Source organism: Pelobates fuscus, chromosome 2, assembly GCF_036172605.1.
Source record: "Pelobates fuscus isolate aPelFus1 chromosome 2, aPelFus1.pri, whole genome shotgun sequence".
Taxonomy (NCBI): Eukaryota; Metazoa; Chordata; class Amphibia; order Anura; family Pelobatidae; genus Pelobates; species Pelobates fuscus.
The window spans coordinates 180,285,383-180,304,894 of record NC_086318.1 but is presented as its reverse complement, the minus strand read 5'-3'; the positions used below and the strand labels follow the sequence as shown (position 1 = coordinate 180,304,894).

Here is a 19,512-nt window from a genome sequence, read left to right as displayed (position 1 = left end):
TTTACCAGGTCATAATCTCTCAGTCCTTCTGCTTGCACGGCTCTACAGGCATCGACAGCCTTACTAGTTAGCATTCCGGCATGCAGGGGAACCCAGGCAGGGAGGGGAATTTTGTGTACAAGGCATAGTCTTTCGAAATCTTGGAGAAATTTGTCAATGTCCTTCTCTGTTTCATTGAACATTTTGAACGCCGCGTACGGCACCTTGGGCTTCTGTTCGGCAGGGGCTGCACTCACCAGGGTCCCCTCTGCTGCCCGCCCCGGCTCAGGCAGGAGGTAGGTCTGTACCTACCAAATTGTTTTGTGTTGAAGACCCCATGTAGGGGTCTGTGTCTGTAAAACCATGTTTTACGAAATAAACAGAGTCATTCCTGTTGTACGTCCAGAACTAGGTATTGTCCAGTTACTGGCAGGGAAATGGGTTTCTTTGTACTCTAAGTAGTTCCAGAGCGGTGGAAGGAAGGCAATAGCGGAGGTAACTGGTCGGGTTACCCGGAGTCCGCTACAGGGTTCTTGCTTCTTCATTTTGAAAATGTTAAATTCTACAGATATATCTCTAAAAGCTCTATACTTACTAGAACATGGCCCATTGGTTACTCAGTTTTGTATGCTAGTAGCATTTGTTAAAATGCATTAGGATAGATAAAGAGGAACTTTACCTCTAGTTTGTCATTTTCTGCGAATTGATACTAAATAGGGTTATCGGTAGTCTAACATTCATGATCAGCTAAAAAAAAGTAACAGCTAACCACATAAGTCACCCAAAAAAACAAAACATTTACATTTAAACCATACATTTAATTAGGCATAGAAAGTTATTCACTAAAATGTGAACTGTCTGTCATTTACTGTGAAACCATGAACTGAAAACATTGCAATATCCAGTTCAACTATTCCAGCATAAATTTCTAATTCATTTTGAACTTACTTTGAATGCCTGACAATCTTACAGGGCTATTCAGTAAAGTGAATTTCAAATTTAAGGTCAGACTAGCCAAACTGAAAGCATAACTGACTTAGAAAATGTTTCCAATCAGACTATTTTGACCTTCAATTTAAAATTCACTTCAAATTATTATTATTATTTTATTATTTATATAGCGCCATCAGATTCCATAGCGCTGTACAATGGGTGGACTAACAGACATGTAATTATAACCAGACAACTGGACGTACAGGAACAGAGAGGTGGAGGACCCTGCTCTCCTAACCCTGTTAGTGAATAACCATAAGACAGTACAGATATTAACACAAGCATTGGTTAGTGATGAGAAATGAACTCAGATATGTTAATAGGTGACAGGAGTCAATCATACTAAATATGGAAGTGTCTGACTGCCTATTGGACCATTTTTTAAAGAACATTTTACCTTGTACCTGGTATAAAAGCATAATTAGCCAGTTCTTTGTAGTGCATTATCATGGTTAATTCTCCTTCTTATCAGCAAGTGTACCATAAAGACAAACACTATCTCTGTATGTTTATATGCAAAACAAAGATTATCACACACACTTTTTTAATCAATCCAGCAATATGTATAAACAGTTTATCTTTTATTTTGCAATATTTAGCCAGAAATAAAAGCAAAACTGCAAATTTTTCCCACATATAGTAGATGTGGCCAAAATAGAGAAATAAATCATCAAATACCTTGCTTATAGTTATCTTAAGGACCCTGAAGGAATTACTAGATTATAGATTACTAAAAATGGCAATAGAATGTAAAAAGACTGGCATTTGAGAATAATGTCCCCATATATATTACTAGTGTAATGCTCATAGTCAAATTGAAGAGTTAAACAGGATGTGGACTGACATTTTCAGTAAACTTATGTATTACAATAGTGACTTGTGGCTTCTGGCAGAGAAATACATTCCTCTACAGGCTGGTAATCATAATTAGGGTGTAAATTAGGGTGAGTGAGGTATAATGAACCAGATTTCACACTGCTAAATACATGATAATTAAAATGTTCATATTCAATTTTGGTATTGAAGTGATTAAAGGGAAACTATAGTGCAAGGAATACAAATGTGTATTACAAGCACTTTAATACCCTATAGTGCCCCCTCCCTCGTGTCCTTTTGTGTTGAAAATCCTTTTGTCACTTACCTACTTCCAGTGCCGATTTCTATCGGCACTGGGTCAGTCTCCGCCTCCACTTCTCCTCTCCCAATGTCAGCTGGTGGGGGGGGGACCTAATGCACATGAGCGACAATCATCACGATCGCATTAGGACTACCCCTTAAGAAAGCATTGAATCAATGCTTTTCTATGGGGTTTTAGCTGACACAGACACAAAACCGTGAGAATGTCCAGCATCATTTAGCGCACCAAAAGTCTATAGACCCAGAAGCACCTCTAGTGGCTATATGGTAGGCAGTCACTCAAGGTGGAGTTAATCCTGCAACGTAATTATTGCAGTTTCTTAATAACTGCAATAATTACAATTGCAGGGTTAAGGGGACAGGGACAGTGCACCCAGACCACTTCAATGAGATGAAATGGTCTGGGTGTCTATAATGTCTTTTTACCAGAGTCATTTATTAAAATGAGAATTATTGGGTATTCAAAATGAATTTTAAAATTTAGACCAAGTTAGCAGTTTTCAGGTAGGCTGTTTCATCTTAAATTTGAAAATCATATTGAATTCCAAGTAATTCTCACTTTAGTGAATATCCTCACAGGTTTAATCAATAAACACCAGACTTTGACTGGATGGACAAAATTCAGTAAAAATTCCAACAGTAATGACAATTCTCATATTTACTAAAGACAAATACAGTCGGTTTTTGGTTGTTCCGACCAGATTTGCAGCAATCGTCCGAATGCATTCAGTGTCTGGATTAAAATCATTGCTTTCATATCCAAATCTATACGAAGTGTAGGATTGGCAAGATTCACACAACACCGGTTTTAACAAAATTTGTGAACGAATGCAATCAGCTAATTGCACATTTGCAAATTATGGTTCACTTGCTTTTGCAAGTGAATGATAAAATATTCCCTCAGCAAGAGAAGTGACACTGGTCTGTCAGTGTGCTCTGTGCTGAACCCTCGCAGGGAAAAGCTGGATTTAGCTGTTTGCATCAAGGTTTTAATTTAAAAAACAAAACAAAAACATTTGGAAATTGGGCTTGTTTCTTATTTATAAGAGTTGCATATAATGGATTTTAATTTCACCTTTTTGGGGACTGAAGAATAGAAGAGAGAATACTTCTAAGTAAATCTAATTTTGTATTCGTATTATTTCAGTAATATGGGGGTCTTATTGACCCCCAAAACTTTTTATTATTATTTATTTTTAACTTTTTTTAATGTAGCAGCTTGCTAGCAAGTGCGGGACAGCTGCTCCATGGTTAACCCTTGCAGAGTCGATGGAGCTCTGCCAGGGGGCAAATAGTTTGATTTCTTATAATCTGGGCCCAGATTTGAAGCATTTGGGTCTGACTTTCAGCTGTCCAGCTGTGATTAGTCCGACGGAAATCTGGACATAAATTATTCACATTCAGATCATGAACTACAAAATCCGGACATTGTTAAATAGCATGAACAATCTCTAGATTTTGAAGTCTAAATGTCACTCCACACAGCCGGATGTTTTTACCTGTTTGGACTTCAGTAAACAACCCTGTATTTGTTTAATTTTTCCATACACACAGCTCTTCAAAAACCAAGATTACACAAAATGCTGCTTATATTGAATGTGAGGTTACCTTGAGATTAAACAGTATGTTCATATAGGCCTAGCTTTATTTTATTTGAATTTAGAGATGATTCCATTCTTAAAATGATACTTGTAAAATTATTTATCTACAGAAGTCCCCATTAGTTTATAGGAATTTTTGTAGATAAATAATTTGAAAATCATTTTTGATTCTGAATCAAACATATTAAATAGAGGCCATAGTTGTTAAACTTATTAACAACCTGATATTAGACTTGTCCATTCAGTTTCAAACAAACTGTGATTCATCCATATTTTGGGTGGATTGGTGGGTCATCCAAATTCTACAACCCTGTAGAGTAATAGGGATGTATCACAAACATACCAAACAATGAACGAGTATGTTCATTTGTTTCATGATTTGGAATCTAGCCCAAATTTGGAGTTTAGTCCAAATTAGGCCAAAAAAGAAAAAAAAAGAAAACGATTGATGAGAAAAAAGTTGATTGAGCAGCCTCTAAATGTTGGTCTTATTCATAGATCAAGTTAGAAGTTACCAATTAAAGAAGAGGAAAAAAAGGATCAATAAAAAAAAAAGAAATTCTAGATTTGTATTATATATATATATATATTTAATCATATATATACACACACACACACAAATATATTGGTTTACTATCCCTCCTTCCCTCTGTTGGGTACTTTTTCTCTCTTGAACTGTAAGCCAAATGACGCAGAAATGCACCTATTACTGTACTCTAAAAAATGTAAATACGATTTAGATTTGCAGCACACTGACACATTTTCACTCCTATTTAGTTTGTCTAAATAATTTTCCCAAATAATTTGCATGGATGATAGAGCCAAACCATGCATGAACGAATATCAGCCTACCAGCATTCTTTTTTTGTATAAAGTAATGTGCCCAAATCAAATCTTTCCTGATATTTGACTAATAAATTACTACTATTCCTATATTTGAAAAAGCCATCATTGATTGTTTATGTCTACTTTTATTTAGTAATTTTGCCTCCACATATTGACTGGACTGGAAGAACCGTAAACCTGGTTGTATAAATACTGTGTTAGAGGGCTTAAAACACCTTATTCAGACATAAAAAAGACAATTGGGATGTAATAAAGACACTTACCTTACTATGTGCATAAACAACAGACCCTAGTAGTTTCCATGTACCTCCTCTTCGATCCATGCGCACCATACGTAGAATTTGTAGGAATCGAAGACTCCGAAGTGCTGATGTTGCAAAAATGTTACCCTGAGTTCCAGCAGATACAACTGCTACGGATGCAATGAGAACAATGATATCTAGAAAATAACCCATTCCAGAAAAGTCATGTAAATGTACAGCAGTTTTAAACATTCTTAGGATATGACTTTTACCTAGATATCTATTTATAACACCTGCTTTGGCATAATTATTTTCCTAACACTAATTAGGAGCTATGATCATTTCACTGTGACAGTCTCCACTGCAATGTCAATTTTTTTTCCAAAAATGAGAAGGGAGGGTTTTGTCACATTAAATACACATTATTATTGTTATAACTACGTAAATGCTTACATTATTTACAATTCAACAACAAAATTTACAATTTATGTATTTTTTGGCATGTATAACAATGTATATTTGGTATCACACGAAAATGTAAAATATTATATTGACTTTTTAAATAATATTTAATAAAAAAAAGATTGTGCTAATAAAATGAGCAATCTCTACTGTAAGGTGACCATAACGAGACACTTGTTCTCTCCCCCTTAACCCCCCCCCCCCCCCCCCACACACACACACTTATTTCTCTATTAACTATGTGAGTTTACGTCTTAGTAGTCAATGCTCAATTAGGTCGACCATATCAATTGAATCCATCCTTCCATTTTGACTTTTCTGAGAAATGTTCCATTGGATCATGATAATTAAAATTACTTTAGCTGTAGCTCTCCAGAGTTTGATGTGGCAGACCTCTAACTTGGTAGTTGCAGAGTTCCATGTTATAGTAACTCATTCACCAGCCATGATACAGTAGTGAATGTATGAGTGAAATGTGAAGTCACATGTGCCTGTCCTGCACTTCATACTAGACTACCTTTGAATATATTAATTCTTACCTTGCATTGTGTCATCTTGTTTTTTATTATTTACATGTCTCAATCTTAACCAGTATTGCCAACATTATATTATATTTGGGAACAACTCTGGGCTATGACATGCATTAAAGGGACACTATAGTCACCAGAACAACTACAGCTTATTGAATTTGTTGTGGTGAGTAGAATCATTACCTTCAGGCTTTTTGCTGTAAACACTGTCTTTTCAGAGAGAATGCAGTGTTACATTACAGCTTAGTGATAACTTCACTGGCCACTCCTCAGATGGCTGTTAGAGATCCTTCCTGGATCATGGCTGCCTAAAATGCATCCAAACATTCAGTATCTCCTCCCTCTGCATGCAGACACTGAACTTTCCTCATTAATTCAATTCATCTCTATGAGGAGATGCTGATTGACCAGGGCTGTGTTTGAATCATGCTGGCTCTGCCCCTGATCTGCGTCCTTGACAGTCTCAGCCAATCCTATGGGGAAGCATTGTGAATGGATCAGGCTACCACTTCTGCTGATGTCAGCAGATTGCTTGGTTTTCTGAGTCTAACAGCATGCAGAGTTACAGCTACAGGCTTGAATACAGTAAGATTTTGCTATATTTATGGAGGCATGAGGGGCCCAGATGGTGGTGTTAACACTATAGGGTCAGGAATACATGTTTGTGTTCCTGACCCTATAGTGATCCTTTAACTATGCAAACATAAGTGTGTTTTTTGTTTTGTTTTTTTATTCCTACACTGCAGTAAGTTATAGTTTTTGTTTAATATGACATTATTGTTCATAGTCTTTCAGGTTTCAAACCTCAGCTTGAACCCATTGTTTCGCTGATCGGCAGTGAGGTAAAGCAGATTATATCTGACAGCTGCAAGAAGACGGATCCTAGTTTCCAAACCTGAAAGTTCCCTCTGGAGCCGTGAAGCAGATGTAGGCTGACAGCACCATTAAATGGCGCACATCATTAATGCAAAGTCATTATTATTGTACTGCCAATCCTTCCACCTACAACAGTTTGGATGTTTAACTATGTAAGTGTTATTTTTATGTATGATGCACAGAGAGATACTTAAAAGAACTTAAGGCACTTTTTAAAATACAATTTAAAAAAAAAAATTACTTTCTAATATCTCCCACAATCCAGGCCCATCGTTACTGAGGATTGCATTGGGAGCAAAGAGGCCCTCTGGTTCTTTTGTCACTAGATTTAATCAAACGAGTGACATTAAGAGAAGCAGAATAGTGTACGCTCAAATTTTGTGATATCTTATGGCAATACTTAAGAATTGAAAGAACTGTCATTTGATTCATTGATCCCATAGCTAATTATAATGGCCATTATTATTGTTGCTATTAATAATACACTAATGCTCCTTTTTGATATTTACAGTGACACACAAAAAAGGGGGAAACATTTTCACTACTCTATTAATTCTGTGATCAATTTGTGTCAATTTAATTTTAAACAATATATCAATAAATATTTTTTTTTATTTCAAAATGTATCCAAAAATCTCAATGATCTGCATTCACCAACTACAAGATTATACATTTGAAATATCTTTTGACTTCAAATAACAGTATCCCTTTCACTAATTAATTTGGACTTGCTGTACTTTTAACCTTTAAAAGGCAAACAATTTAACCTCTGTTTATTTGGTTGATCCATGGAAATATGAATTTGCCTGTAAAGGTGTTCATATCTTGCCTTCTGATGTTACATTGGTACCACTAATGAGATCACTAAAAAAAAAAAAAGTACAGCTGGGCTAAATATTTTTTCCCCTTTATTATATTAAATGCTGTTATCCTTATTTGCAGTTTTCCAATTACATGTTTAGTAGTTACAAAAATATTTAGGTTGAAAAAAAAAATAAAGCAAAAAAAATTCTCCCCATCTTTAATATTTCCAAGTGCTCACATTGTTAAAAACGAAATACAATATTATGTATATTGAATATTGTAGGAGAGGTGTCATTAGATTTAATATAATTATTAGCTCTAAATGTATTTGCATTTATGACAAGGTCGATTAGTCAAGTTTTTCAGTACAATCCTTCATGAGACTATTGTAGTCTCTCAGTAGAAATGAGAGAGAGAGAGAGTGTGTGTGTGTGTGTGCGTTCGTGAGTGCATGCGTGCGTGCATGTGTGTGTCACTTATCATTCCATGGAAGGGATTAGAAGACATTAAAGATGTGTGGTAAAATCGACAAAAGAATTACATAAAGAACTGTATAAATATTTAAAATATAATAATGTTATTATATATTTTAATACATTATGTACATAATGCATTACAACAAAGTAATAAACTCAACCATGGAGCATCCCGTTAAATTAAATTCTGAGTACGCTTAGCTGTTCTCTGTGATTTGATTTGACATGTCTCTGAGCATACTTTATGATACGAGTTAAATAAGTTTGATGTACCATGCTTGTGTTACTAGTTTTCTGCCCTGCTTACATTTTTAATTAACAATTCCATTTATAATTTAAGTTCTCTCATTTTATTGTACTATGAAAAGCAATATTTGTTTTATATAACTGAGCCAGCCTCAGAAAACTCTGCATCAGCATGTTTAGATTTCTGATTTATATTGTTTTCGCACAAAATGAACAATCGTTTTTTTGTTTAAGCTTCATAGAATCCATATAAAATATTCTTTATTAATGCATATACTGTAGTGAAAGATAGTAGTGATGGGTTCCAAAGTCCAGACTACATGGCAGAGCACCCTTATGGTTAATGGGGACCTGGGCCAGATACATTAGTTGGGACCTTCTCCAACTAAAAGGACCTCTCACCAAATAATGTGGTACATACACAGACATGTTCACATACACAAACAGATGCTTGCACTAGGCACAATGAGACGAACACAGACACGCAGATGATTACAAGTTCAAATGCACACAGACATTCTCTCTCTCTCACACACACACACACACACATACACTGGTGATCATACACACAGATACTCCATTTTACACAGCCACTCAGAAATGCTCACAAATCACACACACAAACATTTATACTTTAGAATATTATACTCTCTCTCTTTAGTTTTCTCAGGTTGAGAGAGGCCCCTTTCTACCTCTAGTGACTTTTTTGGGGGGAGCAAGTGAGCTATGCTTAGGACAACAAAGGCTTCCTTCCCATTCAACTTTGGCTCACTGCACATCTGAGAGGCAGCGTGTGCCGAGATATGACATCACAGCTCTGACAATCACAGGGCCTCCAAAAGGGTTTGGCCCTAGGTGAGCCTTCTTTATAGGTAGCACAGCCACTTTTCCTGCAGTTAAATGGGTACTTGGAAAGGTTGAACGTGACAGACCCCTGTGTGTTTTCCAAATGTAACTAAAGGATAACTCCAAACACTATAATCACTTCAATTATTTAAGGTGGTATGTGCATAATTCTGCTGAGTTTAGAACCTTTGTTGGAGGTGTAACTCCAGTTAAGGCAATGTCATTGGTGTGTCCTTAGCCAGACCAGAGAAGCGTTCCAGGCTGGCTGGGATGTCAATTCTGAACATTTTTCTGTGCACTCATAGTTGCATTCATAGGTTGAGTGCAATCAGCTGACATTCTCAGCCAATGAATGGCCAGCACGATGCTCTCTGGTTGGTAATGTATATTCAGCTTCTGCAGACCTATAGAAGCCAGATGCATGTCACTGGCTACAGAGGACCTGCTGTGCCAGATGGGACCAGGTAAGAAGGCAAACAATTGCAAAACATTTTGCCCCATGAACAGGAAGTGGTCAAGGTGGATGTACTAATTGTGATGTTTGGAGTAACCATTTAACTTTTTTACAGTGTAATAGAGATACATGTTGTCTATTATATGTAGGGGACATAACGTGTGCATAATAAAGGCCTTATCAGGGCTAGTATATACACTAGCATTATTTAGATAAGTAATTTAAATTTCTTATACATTTATGTTATTGATTGCAGATACATTATGGGAATTACATGAGAGTAGACTTGGTTTGAAAGAAACAGTTAACTGCAGTCTTTAATTGAAAATGACTAACATATTACTTCCAACAATTTGCCTTCAAAGCTCTACAAAAATCCAGCTTACCTATTACACAGAATGGTTTCCTGGCAAACCTTAACCTTCCCTGCCATCCTCGGTATCGACAGCAGCAGCCAGCAGACCATATACGAATAATATACTCCAAACCAAACACAACAATCATGACGAATTCCTAAAATGTAAGTTAAAATAGTGGTCAAAATGCATTACTTAGCTGTATAGATAAGCATGCTAGTAATTTTTACAATGAATTAGACAGTAGATAAAAAATGGAAATCTGAACTTTCAACTTTAAAATCTTGTTCTTCAGTAGTGGAAAAAACTGGTTAGAAGAATGAGTGGCTTCTTTTAACAATACAATAATAACCTATTTTGTCAAATCACATAATCATAAAAATGAAATTAAAGAAAAAAAAGAAAGTTTTGGCATATAATAATAGATATTTTCAAAGGGGCCTTTCCATATTTTGGTCTTTTAGCTGTTTACTAGATATCTCCCAGATTTGGTACTCCTATATGGAATAGTCATTTTAAGGATAATAAATTGGGGAGATATCTACTGAACACAATAGGTCCCTAATGTAGTACTGTTACGTGGGATGTCATGCTTAAGGATATTATAAATCGGATGTGTCTTTAGCTAATAGCTCATAGCTGGCAATCTCATACAAGGATAGAAATTTAGGGAGTTTTCTAATACACGGCTGAAAGATCAAAATTAAGGGGGAATACAGCCCTTTTTTATTTTGATCACTTGTGTTTAGTAAATAGCTCCCTAATTTGGTACCCTAATGTGGGGTTACAATTTTTAAGGGTACTACATTAGAAAGCTATCTTCTAAACAGTATCCTATTTTGGTATACTTTGGAATAATGGTATTTGAATTTAGTTTAGCTTCCAAATATGTTTTGATTCACAATTTTCTATAATTACCAAAGTTTGAAGAACTGCAATGTGAAAATGAACAAGTTAGAAAGAGATAAAAAAAACTAAATTTTCACCTGCGCACTTCTCTAATACTAGCAGTAGTTACAATAAATTAATTCAGCACCAAATTGTTTCAATTATACTGATATCCAAAGGAATGCAGACCATACTTTTCGAAAAGAAAAGATCTTTATTTTTAATGTAACACATATTAATGTAAGTGTTCAGCTTTTCCCAGCACCCTCACCTCCAAAGCAAGTTTAATTTCTGTTTTACAGTCTTTAATTATAGCTTAAGAGTCCTAGTTAAATGTGTTATAGTGAACTTGCTTTGTTGTCGAGAAATCCAAACAGGAGCTGCAGAGGAAAGTAATTTAAAATTTCAGTGCAGTATGAACATTTGTTTTTTGAGGGCAACTTGAAATCATAGACTTCAGTTCAGTATGACAAGGCTGGGATACATTACAGGGGCACTTAGCGTGTCACAAACTATTTACATCAAAATGAAATCGGGGTCAATAAGTCTAGCTTAATAATGAATTAAGCAAAATCTAATTCCTAACTTGACGGACAAGGCTAAAAGTTGAGGCATACAATTTAAAGTACTTCCTTAATGTAAGGGTAATAGTGTTTAAAATTACAGAGCAACAATTTCAACAATTTCGGTCCAGATATGCTACTTTCGATATGTTCAACTTCCTTACTCTTTGGAGTTCTGACATGAAAGTCTCTGTAAAGTCAATGAGCCGTTGCTGAAACCTTTACAGAATAATAGCTAAAAAAATTTTAATAAAACCCTATATTGCATTTTATGTATAAATAAACTTTGCAATCATTATAAAATATTAAATTAATATACCATGGGTTCTTAAAGGAAGAACTATTCAGGACAAATACTAGAGTTCATAATATCCCTAGTAAGAAAAATCCACAAGAGCCTTTCTTTCTCTTGTTATACTTGTTTTCTGCTGTCTCATCCTCTGTAATGTTAACATTTAAAAGTACCCTACAGGCACCCAGACAACTATATCTCAATTAAGTGGTCTAGGTGTCATGTCCCTGTAGTTTTATTTTTAACCCAGTTTTATTTTTTTATTCCTTTAATCACCCCAAAAGGATTCTTTACTCCGCTATGGCAGTACCACACTGTCAAACCCAGAAAAAAACATGTTTGAATTTACTGCATGTTGTATCACTGTCAGACACCAAATTATTGCTTTCTCCAGCTGATGGCGACTAAATAAAACTTGCACCACTGTCAGATACCAAATTATTTGTTTTGCAGCTATTGCATATGCTTGGACCTGCCCTGCTCTTGCTAGCCTCCTCTCTCGGAAACATAGAATGTGATGGCATATAAGAGCCATTCGGCCCATCTAGTCTGCCCAATAAATGATTCCAATATATTATATGATTATAAAATATTTATTTTTGCTCTCTGCCTATTCCCCCCTCCCCAAATGTGCTTTTTCATGCCCTTTCCCATCCTCTTCTCCCTCTTTCTATCTCATGCCTCCTCTTTGCACCTGAAATCACTTTTAAATATTTAAAGAAGCTGGTTCAATCTGCACATCACTGATTTGTGTCAGAGAACAAGGGGGAACAATTAATGTGAAAGTTTATGTTCTTTAATTAAGAGGCTTACAGAATCTTCTCATAAACTAATTACACTTCCCACACTGCTGCCATGAGCCCTAGCATGTGCTTAATTCTTATTAATTTTGTAAAGATTGTATTGTTATACAGGGCATTGTTAAACAAGAATAATGCTTCAAGGGATACTTAATATTTTGACCTTCCTCTCATGTGAGAACTTGTCTCATACTCAAAATACGCTCTGAGAACAATATATTACAACACGTTACCATATTTGCATATTGTACGAACTATTTATTCATTAAACTACAAATTGTAATGACTTTACATACAATTGGCAAAATATAAAAAGTCTAAAATAACGGAGCTGTGATTACAGGTGACTTGGAGAATTTTTACAAATTCGTTATTTTTGCCTTTTAACTTCAATTCTGAATTTAGTGAAAAGCCCTGGTTATGTATTTCATAAAACAAGCAGCTCTTCTATAATGCATGTATAATCAGGTTAACAGGGTTATTCACGGAAATGAATATTTATAGAGATTTGCAATGGGATAACCTATTTTAGCCCAACATATATGTTATTTTATGGATAAAAACAAGGATGTATTTTAGATTTATTTTACATGACCCTAGTTTATTTGTGTTGTGTGGAGCAACATGAAGCTCACATTACTAGAGCTTGTAGGGTATTTTCTGTGGCATTGCAGTAAAGTAATGTCAAAATTACTATTCATTAACTGGCGTGAGTTTGTGTAACTCCAGTTAGTAAAAGGTTCTGTCTAGAGTGTGAATGGTATTTACTGCATGGGGTTGCTTTTTGTTTTTAAAAAAAAAAAAAAACAACAACCCTTTTACTGTCGGAATACTACTCCTAGTGAGGTCAGAGTGAATTCTCCTCTTTCTCTTTCCCTTAGGCATTATGGGCTGCAGGATTACAAGTAATACTCTAGAATGAAAGCATGTTCGAGCACGGCCCCCAACACACTTTGTTCCTGTGTCTTGACTTGCTGCAAATACTTTTTTGTAAGTCCTCCTGTTGTACAGCACTGCAGAATTTTTTGTCACTTTATAAATAATGATAGTAATAATACTATCATTGGAGATGCCTGCTCTCCTGGGTCCTTTATAAAATGTATCATGTATCCAAAGGGATCAGGAGATGCCCAGTAAATTAAAGGGGCCTGTGAGATTCCCAGTCTGCTTGACCCTGAAGGGGTTAATATTGTTGTTAAATCATGGAGTGTTTATGTGTCTAGAAGACTGGGTAAGGAACCATGGCATGCCCTTTTAAAGTTAGTGTTAGAGTAAATATACAGCTATACTACAGTGAATCATCTAACCAACTTCATAGATATGTGAGAATGAATATAATGTTCCATGCTAAGCACAGATACACAAGATGGATTTGCTGCTATTAGTGTCCAAAACAGAACTTCTAGTTTTTCCTCCCTCAAGTGCTGCTACTCCTGTGTCTGTCTCCATCCAAGTCAACGGCGCTACTATCACTTCTACCTTGCAAGCTCACTGCCTAGGGGTTCTTCTTGATTCTGACCTCTCTTTTACTCCTCGTGTCCAATCGATAGCCAAATCCTGTCGCTTCCAACTCAAGAACATAGCACGCATCCGCCCATATCTAACGCCGGACGCGGCTAAGGTACTGGTTCATGCTGTTGTTCTCTCTCGCCTTGACTATTGCAATCCCCTTCTCACCGGTCTTACATGTTCCCAGCTTGCACTGCTGCAATCTATAATGAATGCGGCTGCAAGTCTTATTTTCCTGTCCAGTCGCACCTCCCATGCCTCCACGCTCTGTCAGTCACTGCATTGGCTTCCAGTTAGATATAGGGCCCAATTCAAAATTCTGGCACTTGCTTACAAATCCCTACATAATGCTGCTCCAACATACCTTTCCTCCCTTATACACAAGTATATCCCATCGCGACCCCTGCACTCAGCCCAAGACCTACGCCTATCCTCTGCCTGGATCTCCACCTCTGATGCTCGCCTTCAAGACTTCTCTAGGGCTGCCCTTTGTGTCACTATACCCCACTCCCTCTAGCATGTAAGCTCATCGAGCAGGGCCCTCAACCCCCTCTGTTCCTGTACGTCCAGTGGTCTGATCTCAATTATGTGTCTGTTAGTCCACCCATTGTACAGCGCTACGGAATTTGTTGGCGCTATATAAATAATAAAATAATAATAATAATAATAATAATAATTAGTGTGACATCGCAACGGTAACAGGTGCCTCATCTCAGGACCCTATTTAGCCTTGTACTGCAGAGAACTCGAGATGGAAGGATTTTCCCAAGTGAGTAGCTCATTTAGCAGACAGAGTAGGACCTGCCAAAGATGGGGTACATTGACGTTGTGGCAGGCTTATGCAATGTGTGATCATATAATGTAACTAAACCCCCATTATTTTTTGCCTAGATTAGGTGTTTTTATTAAAACTGACAAAATCGGTAAGCACCAAAGTAGCTGTTCAGTAGAAAAGGGAGTGCACTGGATTTTCATTTTTACTGTAAAAACACATTGATGTGGCAGGCAATAGTGCAAAATAATAGAACAAACAGAATGATTGATTAAATCACATATACGATCAAAGTTCAGGAAAAACAACAATATTTAATTCTTTGATTATATAATGTTATTGTTACCATCATAACATAACTAGATAAAAATAGAAAATATATCATACAGATTAGAAAAAGTATCACTCTGTTTTACACAGTAACATACACTCCCAAAGGAAGTAAACACTGCTTTGAAGTTGAAATGTATTTCTCTGTACTGCCAAGAACAGAGAGGTCTAACAACAATCCGAATGATTGATTATTAAAATAGATATATAAAAAAAGTGTTGTATTACAAGCAAAATAAACTCCAATGTTAGTACAAAAGAAAAAAGCTAATCATTACAGTCTCCTCTGCGTAACTGTTTAAAACTATGTAGCTGAGAACTGATATTATGTGTGCTTGCTGCTCCAGGACTAAGGTCAGAAAACGCAAGACACGTGTGGAGTAATGATGTTTGTTTTTTGAAACATGAAATTGTAAAACTTTTTCATTTCTTCTAAAATATAGTGCAATGTGGAGCAACTAACAATTTCAAAGTACAGACAGTGGTAAGTTGGTGCGCAGTGTATTAAATCACTACTAGGCAGAAGATAAAATCTTATATGTCAAATTATAAAACTTGATTAAGGTGCCCACAGTGCTCACTATTTAGAAAATATGTGCCCAAGTGGTAATGTCATATGGGTGTTATCTTAATACAATATATAGTGATAACTGTGACAATCTTCAGACACTAGCACACAATGGTATACTTGTACAATAATCACAATAAACAAATCTAGGAGATAAAAACAAATAAAAGCAAATAGTGCAATGTTGTCAGGAAAGCAAAAATAATTATAAAAACTAATGCAAAAGCACTCACACTCAGCACTCAGCTCAGGGAGGATCAGTCCCTAGCGTGCGTAGGATCCTATCAATACACTTCCAGCAGTCAGGTAAAGTATGCAAACATTTATTATGAAAATACAAATAAAAACTTCTCAGCATAAGTAGCAGTGTCCCATCACAGCTCACAAGCCTCTTCTGCACTTTATAGAGCTTCCCAGGATTTTAGGTCCTACTCCAGTCAGTAATAAATACCCTAATTTATCAACCAATAAGGCTGCAATAATCCAATTAAACCAAACAATGTAGTCCAGCAATATCATAAGGCTTAAGAAGAAGAAAAAGAGGGTAAATACAAGATCCATTAGCTATTATAGTAAATTTTATCAGCACCATATCGGGTAACCAAATAAATGACTCATTCCCAATCTTTAAAGCCACATAAAACAATATGCAACTCAATGTAGTTGGTAAAAAATCAAAAAATTGTATAATCTTTTTTAGTATTTACACAGTGAAGAAAAACAAGTGGAAAAAAAAGAGTGAAAAGTAACGTTAAAAAGGAGAAACCTAGGTAATCTGTCTAGCCTGTCTTGTATGTTAATAGGTAACTTAAACATACATGCATAAATGTACTAATTCCTGAGCTGCCCAAATCAAAGGATGACCAACGAAAAAAACAGGGGGATCGGTTACAGTTGTGCCCGTTCTGCAACCATGCGCCCGGATACCTGATAAACCCAGCATGTCTAGGGCCGCCGGCCGCTGTGGATTTATGCCACTTAATAGCCCCATGGCAGCCTGCGTAGATAATGACGTTGGCGTGCGTGTGACGTCACGCGCGCATACATTTTGGGGTCAAAGGCCGGTTACAACCAATCGGAACAACAAGAGGGTTATTTAAACTACTTTTTACATTCTCTCATTGCCCTGTCGTGGTTTCTGCCTGATGGTAATCTGAGAGTGCGTTCTTGATCTTGATTTTTTTGGTATTTGACTTTGGCTTCGTTCTGACTTCCCGGATTTCTGGTATCCTTGACTTTTGGCTTTTTCTCATCGCTGTGTCTTTATTCTCTATCCCCGACCTCAGCAAGTATTCTGACTATTCTTGGATACAATAAGTCAGGCTATTCTACGGTCCAGTTAAACGTTATCCTTAGTCCTAGGTGTGATACAGTTCTGCGTGCGCGATCAATTAGTAATACTGATAGAACAGCTGTACACTATTACAATGTTTTTCCAAATGGAAGGCTAAAGGGTAGCCATTTAGACGGGATTACAGCGGTCTAGGAAGATCAGGAAGATAAAGCAAGGCGTTTATATAAGATATTAGAAATTTGAGAAATATTAGTAACATTAAAAATATTTACAAATATTAGAACGGGTAAGAATTGGGTAGAGGTAAAATATTTAGTTAGAAATAGAGAGGGACAATATAACTATAATCCAGTAAACTGGTATGTTAAGTGACATATGATTACAAGGAGCAGGAGGATAGGAATAAGAAATAGTTCCTTACCCCCACCTTAATAATCAAACCAGCCCCACTCAAAAGGTGCTTAATCTGGAGTAATTTGTTGGTTATGATTAAAAAGGAACACAAGGTGAGGGGTATATAATGGTTCCCTATCCCCACCTCAATAATCAGACAAAACCCCAGTTGGGATACCTAAAGTAGAGAGAGAAAAACCACACAGACCCTCAATTTTAAATTGGGTCAAAGGAGTATAGTGAGGTATCTGGGAGTAATAAAAGTAGTAGCTAACCTAGATAAATGCTGTGTCCAAAAGACACCTGAACCTTGGTGAAAGCATACCACATCAATTCCCTATTATGATAACTGTCTGTAAGCCTTATTGGATAAACCTTCCTCTCATATTAAGGCATCTAAGTAGGTGTGACAGACCGCATGCACCACCGTCAATCACTGCTTCCTAGTATTGGCGAGTGCCATAAGCACTGCACTGGAGCACCATAACCACAGCAGACCCCACGAACAGCTGCAGCTTGGTTGGGGTCTCACTGTCCTCCACATACTCTGGACCCAAGACCAGGATCCAGCTTCCAGTAGGTAGACCTCTCTTAGTCCAGAGAGCAGGAACAGCTATTACAAGAGTTTAGTGATTATACTCAGGGGAGTATAGTAATTATAGCAATCCCCAGAGTGTAGTTCTCCAATCCCCCAAACATGAGCCAAGACTTCATGAAGGTGCAAGATGATCTGATCTTTAATGGTTCAGGTTGGCTTTTATACAATTATCCAGGCCAGAGGAACACCCCATGGACCTGATGGGGCACAGGAGCACAATGGACACAAACCAATCAGAACAAACATACAGTCTGTGACACGCCCATGTACAGCACACAATCCCTTCCCTCTGCTTGGGAGATAATTGAGTATAGTCCTGTAAGTAACCCAATTATCTCCAGGCAGAAAAAACACATTTTCACAAAGTTCAGAAAGTACCCCAAAACATAACATACCCCCAAATCCCCAGATTGCCCTGATCTGGGTGAACAACATATCCAAAAATCACTAGATCAGAGCAGGGGTTCAAAAGTTTCATGGAAGTCTCTTTTTGACCCACCATGCACATGGTCCCATGCCCAAAACAGTTCCAGAGAATTAGGGCTAACGGTCGGTCTCTCTGTCTGGAGTACAAAAGTACATACTTCACATGAACAGAGCCTTTTAAAGTGCATTGAGCAAGGTATATTGCAGGGCCAATAGTCCTGAGGCAATAGGCTGGCCAGCAACCCCCTCCAAGAACCCTTGACGAGGTTCAGTTTGTCACCGGGCCATAATCACAGGGTAGGAGGCTGGCAAAAAAGCTGGCCAAAAGCCAGTGACGAGGTTACTTTCAGCACAGTAAGTTCCTACCTTTCTGGAGATAACATATGTAATAAGCCCCATACAGCTTCTATCTTACCCACAAACTATATAGCTGCTTCGAGGCAGCTCTAAGAAAAATAGCCTATGCTTTGCATACTCACCGGCCACCTAGGAGACCCTTGTTAAAATAATAGTAAACCGCTTAAAAATGGCGACTTCCTCGAAGTGCGTTTCGCTGCTATGCTGCGCCTTTGTCAAGAGTATGAAATCAGACTGAGCTCACCGGCTATAATTATACCTTAACTCTGCCACTCCGTCAATCGAATGTCGCGACGTCAGAGGGGGCGGAACCAGGTCGAAGATGGGGGTAGTTGAAACTAGAGCTCCCAAATTCACTCATAAACCTTTTCCTTGTTTACATCAAGGGGTTTTACGAAGTCATTGAACTCCTCTAGGTTACCCTGCCACACAATAAGGACGTTGTACAGGGAGTGCAGAATTATTAGGCAAATGAGTATTTTGACCACATCATCCTCTTTATGCATGTTGTCTTACTCCAAGCTGTATAGGCTCGAAAGCCTACTACCAATTAAGCATATTAGGTGATGTGCATCTCTGTAATGAGAAGGGGTGTGGTCTAATGACATCAACACCCTATATCAGGTGTGCATAATTATTAGGCAACTTCCTTTCCTTTGGCAAAATGGGTCAAAAGAAGGACTTGACAGGCTCAGAAAAGTCAAAAATAGTGAGATATCTTGCAGAGGGATGCAGCACTCTTAAAATTGCAAAGCTTCTGAAGCGTGATCATCGAACAATCAAGCGTTTCATTCAAAATAGTCAACAGGGTCGCAAGAAGCGTGTGGAGAAACCAAGGCGCAAAATAACTGCCCATGAACTGAGAAAAGTCAAG

General features: G+C 37.1%; 1 protein-coding gene across 2 annotated transcripts in view; it reads right to left on the bottom strand.

The window, feature by feature from the left end:
• Positions 1–19,512, bottom strand: part of KCNQ5 (potassium voltage-gated channel subfamily Q member 5) — a 608,771-nt gene that overhangs the window by 172,030 nt on the left and 417,229 nt on the right. For both annotated transcript variants that reach the window (XM_063442990.1, XM_063442991.1), the window contains exons 3-4: positions 9,879–10,005; positions 4,820–4,995 (exon numbers count right to left, since the gene is read on the bottom strand). In XM_063442990.1, the coding sequence (XP_063299060.1) occupies positions 4,820–4,995; positions 9,879–10,005 (303 nt within the window). The remainder of the gene's footprint in view (positions 1–4,819; positions 4,996–9,878; positions 10,006–19,512) is intronic.